The sequence below is a fragment of the Ischnura elegans genome, chromosome 12 (assembly GCF_921293095.1).
Source record: "Ischnura elegans chromosome 12, ioIscEleg1.1, whole genome shotgun sequence".
NCBI lineage: Eukaryota > Metazoa > Arthropoda > Insecta > Odonata > Coenagrionidae > Ischnura > Ischnura elegans.
Genome location: NC_060257.1, coordinates 80,409,514 through 80,420,188, shown reverse-complemented (window position 1 = coordinate 80,420,188; position 10,675 = coordinate 80,409,514). Strand labels below are relative to the sequence as shown.

General features: G+C 45.0%; 1 protein-coding gene across 1 annotated transcript; it reads left to right on the top strand.

Moving 5' to 3' along the window:
• Nucleotides 1-3,508: 3,508 nt before the first annotated feature.
• Nucleotides 3,509-4,911, top strand: LOC124169688. The gene is made up of 2 exons (XM_046548365.1): nucleotides 3,509-3,630; nucleotides 3,731-4,911. Exons 1-2 carry the CDS (start codon nucleotides 3,601-3,603, stop codon nucleotides 4,190-4,192), a joined length of 492 nt encoding a protein of 163 aa, XP_046404321.1. The 5' UTR covers nucleotides 3,509-3,600; the 3' UTR covers nucleotides 4,193-4,911.
• The last annotated feature ends 5,764 nt before the right edge of the window (nucleotides 4,912-10,675 follow it).

Below are 10,675 nucleotides of genomic sequence, written 5' to 3'. Positions count from 1 at the left end.
GTCTCCTCGGTGGGCTCGGGTCCGTGGGGGCGCGACTCCCCAAAGGAAGAGATAACTCTCCTCCCCCCGTGCGGGGTAACTGCATGTTTCCGCAGGCACTCTACACCATAGAGAAGCCTCCCGCACACATTGCCTTTTAAATAAGGGGTAGGAGCGCAGGGAGGTGATGAGAGACATTTTATGCACTCTTTCGGACAGCTGTGCGCAAACTGAGAATTGTAAGGATACCTGCACGGTCTGCAATAGTAGCTACAGTTGAAGGCCCCGGTCAATGATGTTATCAAGTTAAAATGGTTTTCGTCGTGTATTAGGTCTATGTTTTTCCTCTTCTCATTATTTATTGTGCTAGATGGGCCTTCAAATATAACCTCTCTTCCGCACCGATCACCGTAAACGGTTATCTGGTAGTCATCAAGGGCCGATTGGAATGCCTGAAATTCATTAATACCGCATCCACTATACCCAACATCGACATTTGCTTTTAGACATAACTCTTCTGCCTTTTCTCCTAATCGCTTTGTACCCCTCCTGAGTAGACGAAAATCATACTCCGAGTCCGTGTGATGGGATACCCCCAAGCAGAGAGCTCGCGGTAAGCAGAGGTTATCTGAATTCCGCACAACGACAATGGAACGTTTACTCTTACGAAACGCATTGAAGGAAGATAAAAGATTGCGTTTAGGGGCTCCGCCTTCTGGAATATTCACGTACGTGAAAGCCACTGACAGAGGACCGTCAATCAGAAAGGATTCATTCGATTGGATAACTTTTTCTATCCTCTGTAGGATTACTGCAGTGTCGAGTTGATCTGCTCGCCGGTAAGAAATATTTATCGGACGATCTGGAGTAGTGTCACTTTTAATTGTCAGATTAACTCGTGTATCACTTCCAATCCCTTACTTTAATTTTTTTAGATCGTCCATCACACTTCCAAACCATCGGAGAGGGTGGGATCCCACCGGTAGGGGGTGGATCTGAATGGTTAGTTCCCTCCCCCAGAGACGGAAGTTACGTATAAAACTACGATTCTCTCTTAAAATAGTGAAATTTCCCTTAGGAACGATAGGGTCGACCAAACCATCGGGTAAAGGTAGATCCAGTAATTGTTCCTCCGTTAGCGCCTGTTTGGCCATAGTGCCGAGAGAAGATACTAGCGGTAAATCAGACGTAAAAGAAATGAGATCTACGTCTTCCCCAGTATTGTTTCCGTAACCCACTTGCTTCCGACCGGAATCATGATTCCTCGTCTCGCCATTGTTTTGGGAAAATGATAGAGTAGCACAACCTTCCGAATGACAATTTTCTTTTAAAATTGCCTCAATCTCATCTCCAAAATCATGGGGAAACGGTTGCGAACCTGAAGGGTACATAGTAAGTGGAGCATTATTAAGAGCCTGAGAGCAAAACGGTAGTGATTCATTTTCCATACTTTGGTGTACTACTGCTTTTACCAATATATTTTCCCTTTTATTCCCATTTGTCATCTGGGGAAATGTTTGAATCCCACACCCCCGAGATCGTTCCTCACTAAAAAAGACTTCAATTTCATCTCCAAGATCACGGGGGAAAGGTTGCGATCCTGAAGGGAACAAAGTAGGTGGTGCATTGCAAAGAGCCTGTGAGCAAAACGGAAGTGATTCAACTTCCATTTCTTGGTGTACCACTGCTTGCACCAGTATTTTCTCCCCACCATTCCCATTTTCCCTACCTAAACCAGGAAGACGAGTGTCCTGGAACACTTCTACCCTTCCCTCATTTGAGACATTAATGTCCGCCGGATTCAATACATCAGCACCAATAATCAGTGCATCATCCAATTGTAAGTGTTGTGTTGCCTCATGGAAATTACTCTCCACACCAACCCCGTTTTCCCTACCTAAACCAGAAAGACGAGTGTTCTGGAACACTTCTACCCTTCCCTCATGTGAGACATTAATGCCCGCCGGATTCAATACATCAGCACCAATAATCAGTGCATCATCCAATTGTAAGTGTTGTGTTGCCTCATGGAAATTAATCTCCACACCAACCCCGTCTTCCCTACCTAAACCAGGAAGACGAGTGTCCTGGAACACTTCTACCCTTCCCTCATGTGAGGCACTAGTACCCAGCGTGTGTAACACACCCATACCATGATGTGATGCATTAATCAAGGGAAAGCCTGGTGGTGGCCCCCGAAAATTACTTACCCTGTGAAACATGGATTGCGCGTTCTAAGGGGGGTAAGTAACAGCGCTCGGCTGCCTGGATATTTTATTTACAGCATTCAAAAAAAATAACAAAATATTGTCATCAACAACCTCACCGAGAGCAGTCATACGGTGAATCAGACCCTTATATGCACTCAACAATAACTCAGCCGTCCCGTATGCCCCCGCCAGAAATCCATTAAGAATCTCGCCAGCAGGAACAAACATAAATACACCGTCCATATTTGTCAAGAAATCAAAAGCGTATATAAAAAAAAGAGAAAAGGTCACCCGTCACAAACGAAATATCCCGGAGGAATGGTATTTTAACGTGACTGATACCGGTTTTAAAAGAGTAATCAATGGTTGATTATATGAGCAGTTTTTTTCTTTCTATCGTAATTTACGATGCCTTATGGACACAGTTTCACTATTTTAATTTACACTGTACTGGTAAAACAAATCACAAACTTTCCACAACACCGCAAGGTAATCAATGGAAGATCACTTGCGGAGTAAAAAAGAACGAAATTCCAAACGTTCCTTTTGCGATTATTAGTTGGAGAAATTCCACAAATTATCTGCAAAACTATCCGCTCCTAGCACACACTTGGTATCAGGATACGATGAAAAGATGCTCACGAGACAAATACGGGCGCCTTCACTACTCCACACAGCAAACAAGTTGTCACAGGTCGGGGGAAAATTCCACTGGTCACCACGAGGGTTCACAAAGGTATGACGAAAATCTTAGCGTCACTAGGAAGCCACATCCACCGCCACCTCCACCCCCACCTCTCCCCCACATTCAAACTCAGCTTAGAATTCCTCCCCCGCGGACGTAACCGCCGTCTCCCTCCCGCGACCAATCCTTTCGCTAGAGTACGGAAAACCCCCAAAATCAACGAATCCAAGCCATAACTCCTTTTCATATCCCCCTACCCTGCGCCTTATTGGCCCTAACCCCTGTGAGGGGGTGGGGAGTGGCACCAATATATTCCTCCACTGTCACCCTACGAAGACATACACCAAGGTAAAGCCAATCAGCTCGCTACTTAGTTTAACCAATGGCATCATTTGAAATGCAGGATGCACAGTGGAAAGTAGTTGCTGGCGTTATGGATGAGCCAAATGAGGTGAGTTAACTTTAAAATTCATAGTTTTATTTATGGTATTTATCATAAATATTTATTCATTCATGAATTAATTTATGGCTTTTATTTTAAATAATCATTCATTCATGATTTTATTTATAGTATTTATTTTAAAAGTGCGGATGTATATTTTATTTGCTCTAAGATGTTATTGTTTTCCTCCTTTTCAGGTAGAGGTCTTGACACAGTTTTGCGACCGTTTTTCGGAAGTACATGAAAAAAAGCCCAGGTTAACGCTATCCCTAAGACGAAAAAGGATGAGAACACCTCAACCCACAACCGAACATGTAAGCATTGAAGCTATTTATTTATTTATTACATCTCATGCACTACTGTTCATTTTTATTAGGCTGTGAACTAAGTGGTAAATGCTATTTATATTTATAGGTGGAAGTTATTACTATAGATTCCGATGATTCGGATTCCGAAGAAATTATCCCGCCCGAGAAAAGAGGATCTTCACCAGGTGATAAGATTTTTCCGCCATCATTCTGGTCCCCAAAGCGGAAAATAGAAGAAACGAGTCATTACTCTGATGGCGACACCAGTTTTTCCCCTCCACAGACTCCCGATTCGCAAGCATCAACAGTTGTACTTGACTGGGAGGGTGATATGCTAGAGAATAAAAGTGACAAAGAACCAAATAAGGACGTGGTGTCGAATGTGAGTGAAACAAATTTATACTCGGACATCAGTGAGTGCACGACTATACCAAGTCTACCTGAGGAGTGGTGGTATGAGGACGTATGGGGTGAGGTGATGACGGACTTTGTCTGTACCTGTGATGAATGTGTAAATATAGTGTATTGTGCGATGGTTGGAGAAGTTCCGGATTATTTGAACATATAAGAAATTTTTTGTGATGTATTGTTTTGATTTTGTGTATAATGATTGTCTTATTTTTTTTCCTAATGCCTTAATATTATATTTCTTGAATAAATACTCATTGCATTGCTGTTACTTGATGATTTTCTTTTCCTTTTGAAATACAAATACCATCCCTTCCTCTGAACACGTGGGCGGTAGGGCTGACGCATGCCTAGGGTATTGGAGAAAAAAGGGGGACTCGTATTTGACATGGGGGTTGACTTGGCTTCGCGACTGTCTCGGATATGGGTTGGGTTGGGGGAAATCAGTCCTCAAATCCCCGTATGATCAATGCTAGGAGGAGAAATACGTCCTGAGATCCATAGGCAGAAATACTACCCAAGGCTCAGGGATGAATCACCAAGAAAGCGTAGGCACTCACCACGCCATAGAAAAGGAATCTGCCTCAGAGGCCATCTAGATAAGGGGCGGGGGAGAATTTCTCCCACGAAAAACCCAGGTCATTAACACCGGGGTAAGAATATAGTCCTCGAAGGCCTGGGCTGGGTTAGTCTCATACACCCTCGCTACTGAGGGGAGGGGGAAACTCCTCAAACACCCTTACGTCCACGGCTAGGTGCGGGATGACGAAAGGAAGGGGTACCCGTCCTCAACCACCCTTACGAGCACGGCTTCGGGAGATGGGGAGGGGTACCCGTCCTCAACCACCCTTACGAGCCAGGCCTAGAGGGAGGGGGAAGCAGAATAGGGGGAGGGGAACCCGTCCTCAAACGCCCTCGCGATCGGGGCTTGGAGGGGGAGGGGAGGGGACCCGTCCTCAAGGGCCCCATATACTACTTAGGAACTTTCGATAGGGGGTCTCTTATGGGTTAGAACCTCCAGCGCGGGGGCCCTCCGAACCCACACGCCTTCGGCCGCCCTACGGAGACCCCCATATCTCCAGCAATAACCCGTCCTGGCGTACGCACGGAAGGAGCCGCCAAGCTCCCCAGCCGCCAGGAGCCGATTGACCGAGCTGGGCTCTTCTCGGCCGCCCGTTTTGCGGGGAATCCAGGGCCGAAGTGGGGTATTGAACTCCGGTCCATACCGGGTTTCCGACGCCCAGCTGGGTGCCGGAGAACTCACCCACCAGGATCCCTTTCTCCCGCCTGTACGGGTCTCAACGCACGGCAAACACGTGGGTGATACTAGACGCCAGATGTTACGGCTACTCAGAGCAGCAGAGTCACATGCTGTCTGGACACTATCCGAGCGAGCGACGGGGTTTTTTAACGAGCTTGTCTCCTCGGTGGGCTCGGGTCCGTGGGGGCGCGGCTCCCCAAAGGAAGAGATCACTCTCTTCCCCTTTTTTTATTAATTTTAATTTTTTATGATTTATGTTAAAAGGAACTAGGACTGACATCTTATTATTTAAGGGGGGAGTTTTGTCACCTTTTTCGGCGATTTCTCTGTCACCCTTTAAATTTACTGTTTAGTGCAAATCAAACGGCGCTGGTCGCTAGAATCAGAGTTCCCTACCCCTGGATCGGAGGAGGGGAGTGGTGGACGAAGGCAGTGACTCCTCCGACTCTGGGAAAAATAATTACGCGTGTGTCGTCTCGCTTGCTAACCTCACTCGTCCTAACGTCTTTGCAGAAAAGAGAGGGGGGTTGTGCGAAATCATACTAGGGAGTCAGGACCGGCACAATATAAAGGAGAATACTTATGTTTATGTTGCGAACGGTCATTAAATAATTTCAGCAGAATATCAGTTCGGAAAATATTACCTACAAAAATGGCGCCGTCGCCCGCGCTCAGTAATATGCGGTATGCGACACGCCTTCCACCCTCATCGCGTATCGGGAGCATGGGAGAGATAATAACGTGAAAAAAGAGCTGCAAAGAAACCGTGGAGTGGAATTCTGTCCTTGCTGTCGGGACTAATAACCCGTAAATGTTAATGAGGCTTATGCGATTTATTTTATTTATTGGTTCAAATTGAGAAAAAAAGGTGCAAATATTTAATTTTTAGTTTTGAGTCGTCAAACGTTAATACGTTATTAAAACCCTGAGGAGGGACTGTTGGCGATTGCACGAATGGATAGCGCGGCTCTTCGGCACCCGTCCTCACTGACTTCTGCATCGAGTCTGAACCGCCCAAGACTGCCTTCCGCTTTCTGACTAGACTACGTCTGATTACGAACTGATGGTTCCGACTACGTCAACATTTGGCCCATTTCAATTCATAAGGGGACAAATTATTTCTAATGCCATTACAAATTTTGAATAGCACTGCGGGAAATCTTCCTTGTCACGTTAATCATGTAAAATATAAGGAGAATACGATCGAAATGCGGGGAAAGTGGTACCGGTATGTTTCATAGTCGCAAAAGAGAGCAAGTTAAACTAAATGTGCACACAGATCAACCCTGCATTAATTACTCATATTTTTCATATTTCATAACTGTAATCTCTCGGTGCCGAGAAAAGCACAAATATCTCGCAGCATAGTTGTCCAACAACGTTTACTATTGCCCGAACTTAGCAGCATAAATTTGGTCAACACGCCAGCATTAATGTATAATTTTTGAGTAACAGATGGATTCTTACACAGTGTTTATTTGAGAGACAATAATGGATGCATGTTTATATTATTAAAAATACATTTTGATAGAATTACCATTAAGATTTTCTGTCATTTCACAGGCCTGTATTGTCGGCTTTCGGACTAAAAAGGTCCTATTCATTGGAGTAAGAAATAAATAGTGCAGTATTTGTGCGAAAAGCAGAACAACAAAAGTGGAGGTGAAAGAGCACATCTGCTTCCAAAATTGGAGCAAATCTTCAACAGCAGTGGAAGCTGACATGTTAGTCGAAGGTTTCAGAACAAGTGTAGAGATGCACAATTTAAAATATCATCGACTAATTGGTACGATAATATAAGGCACTGATTATTCATTAATGCTGGGTTTTCACTTGTATTATTCAGGAATAAACTATAATACTATCATTTCATTCGCAGGTGATGGTGACAGTAGCATTACCAGGAAATTATGGAAGTTGACCATACGGCATCAACTGCCCAGTCGTTAAAGTAGAGTGCACAAATCATTTATAGCGCAACTACTGCAACAAGCTGAGGGAAATAGCTACGAGGCCAAAAAATAATACCGGGCGTGTGCCAGTCGCTTTCCGTCAAAGATTGGGGGACAATATCCTACGGATGAGGACAGCTGTGACGTCCGCCATAAATTATAGGAAAGAAGCGACTTTGAGAGAGAATACGAAACTTTTAAAGTAAGATATTGAAAATGGACCACGCCATGTATTTGTCGACCATGAAAAATGCGTGGAGTAATTCTGCTAAGGTCCGAAGTTGGGCGAAATTAATATCATCAGTGACCTAAAGAGTTGTGGCATGTGGGATGACATTCTGTATGCCAACTCTCTTTCGGCTAAGCATGCACCCAGCCTGGTTTTTAACGTCAATATTAATCAGGTTGAGTCCCACAACGCGCATGTTGCCAAATATGTCGGTGGGAAGCGTGTCAATTTTTCACTAAGGGGGTCATATGAAACGCGCTGCAAAGTAGCTGCAACAGCGCATAATTTTGGCCCACAACTGCACTCCTTAGTGCACAAAAAGTTGACAGAAACGAGCCCTGAGATTCGCACAAGGGTATATCTATCCACCACCGAGAGGAAGGCGGAACTGAGGAGCAAAAAAAAATTAGAAGTGCGCGAATCAGTTAAAACTTAACGCCAAAGATGGACCGGTCCAGATCAGCATTACGGGCTGGCGGAAGTGCTTGATAACGACCCAGTGGAAGGGCTATATGAAGCATTGAGGGATTCCTTCCTTCAGTCTCTGAGTTTAGATGATGCAGGAAGACATTTGCGGGAGGAAGACACTAGGGAGCAGCGACTATCCCATACATGGATGTCAGAAAGGTTGACTGCATCCAATTTTGGGAGAGTCTGTAAATTACGGGTCTCTACACCCCGAGAGAAAACGGTAAAAAGCATTTTATGCCCTCTATTCCGCGGTAGGAAGGCCACTGAATACGGCCAAGCCGTGGAATCCTCTGCCATCGTCGCCTATGAGCAAACATGTGGAGATACAGTTTCCCCTGCTGGGCTTTTTCTCGACGGAGAGGACCCATATTTAGCAGCATCACCAGATGGTGTTACTTCCGATGGGAAAGGCATTGTAGAAGTGAAATGCCCGTACAAGTGTCGAGATATGTCCCCATTGGAAGCTGCACAGAAAAAAATGATCACCTTCTGCCAAGTAAGAGACAATAGCATTCTTTTGAAGCTGAGCAGTGACTACTACTATCATGTCCAGGGCCAATTACACGTCACTGGAAGAGAGTATTGCCAATTCATTGTTTGGACTCCTTGTGGAATTTCAGTTCAAAAAATAATGAGGGATGATAAATTTTGGGGCGACGAAGAAGAACATGGACATTATAATCGGAGGCGACGTACTTGAAAGATAAAAGAGCGTGCAGATTCCTTGAATACATACGGTGATGCATATTTCGTTACCTATTCGAAAGCAGTCAACCTTCGATAGACATAGCGGGCCCCCGCCTGGGACATCAGTACGAGCGGGTTGACTGAAATTGAAGACATCGCTGTTGGAGCTCGGAGTTTCGCTGCCTTGGGGAGCGAACAGCTGTTTCCTTCCGAGGACGAGGAGTGACGCAGCTCTGCTCACCACGCCGGAATCTCAAAAATTTCAGCTGACCACCTTATGCAAAGGCTATATGTATCAATACTTCGGTTACTTCTTTTTGTGTTAAAATGAACCATGCGAACGTGAAAGATTTCCACCGTGATACGGTGGAAATCTTGATAATGGCACGAATTGCCGAAACCATGGTCGGTATAAATGAAAGTGTGTGGAAACAGACAAGTGATTTTGCTAAGCTTTCTCTGTTAATTGCTTCTTAAGGGCCGGTTTTATAATGTCTGGTTAATATTCTGCGGAGCATGAAAACTGGAGTTCATCTCTTCTGAAGTTCACTGACATCTAAAGTTTAACGACACGTTATTTTTAACTACTTTAGCTTACTGTAACTTAATAACAATCTCCAGCTAAGGTCTTGGCTGAAACCATGTTCCGGTTAAGGCTAACCAGACATTATAAAACCGGCCCTAAGCATTTCCATTCCATAGGTTCCGAAAGAAGTCAATTTAAATCAATCAATTAATCACGAAGGGGGCAACCTAGTGTTACTCGTAGTTGGTGTAACCTTACAGCCTTTTTGAATAGCTCTTGCGTCAAGAAGTTTTATTTTTAATACTGTGAAGTGCCAACGACACAACAACTGCGTCAACCAGTGCTCCGGCCAGTATGCCTGGCGGCAACGCCATTGCATCAACATCATAAGAAGAAGACGCTCTCTCCGCAGACAACGCATACTCTGACGAGGACGTCGACCGACTGTTCGCGCAGACGACTTCGGCAGCCAGCGTCAACGGTGCATCATCCAGCGGCACAACCAACACGGTTCCAGATTCGGTAAGTCACAGTGTGGCTCCCTCGCTCCCCAATAGGAAACTGATTACTATTAGTGTACCGGAGAAACTCACTTATGATCCGCGATTAAGGCAATTAGCTGGCCTCCCGCAAATTGCGTCAACTGACTCCAATTTATCTGCTAATGTAGAAGTCAATAGGCCCTCTTTAGGACCGTCCACGCTTTCTGGCCTTCAGCCAAATGCTTCAATCACCGCTAATTCTGAGGCTCTTGATGAGGACGATAGGCCCTTAGGACCGGTGAAAAGGAAATGTGCTAGGCTAACTCCCCACTTCAAGAATTTACTCCAGTTGAAGTTTCCAACCGATTCGATGCATTATCTGATACTTCCATGCAAGCTTCGTCTACGCGTCCAGATGTGCCATCAACTCCTTCGGCTTTTCATCGCACCAGGAATGATACAACTCCATCAAATCTACCTAGAAATCAACCTAAAACGGCTATTCCTCCGATATTCTTAAAAGAAGCTGATCCAGCTTGGTCCAGCTTGGTCCAGCAAATCTGAAGAAATTAAATCTGCATGTGAATTTCCACCAATCTGTCATACAACCGGTGCTCAGATTAGAATCCAAGCTTCAACATCATCTGATTTCCGCGCCTTGGTTCGCCTCTTTTCCACTAACAAATGGGAATACTTCACGTATCAATTACCTGAAGATAAGAAGCCGTTCCTTTTACTGCACAAATTGCTTGTCGAAACAACTACTGAATAAATTAAATCATCTCTCGCAGACAAATCCTGATGAGATCGTCCAACTTCGCACCACGCGGCCAACCCGTCGTGAACAAGAACACCGAAATAGACAGCTAGCTGAGAATCCGAATGCTGTATTGCCAACTCCGCCATCAAGATTGCTTCCTCTCTTTCAAGTCAAGCTCTCTGATCCAAATGATCGTGCCAGGTACGAATCCATAACGCAACTCTGCGACCTCCGCGTCTCATTTGAAACTTTCAAGCCTTCCCCTGGACCGCCGC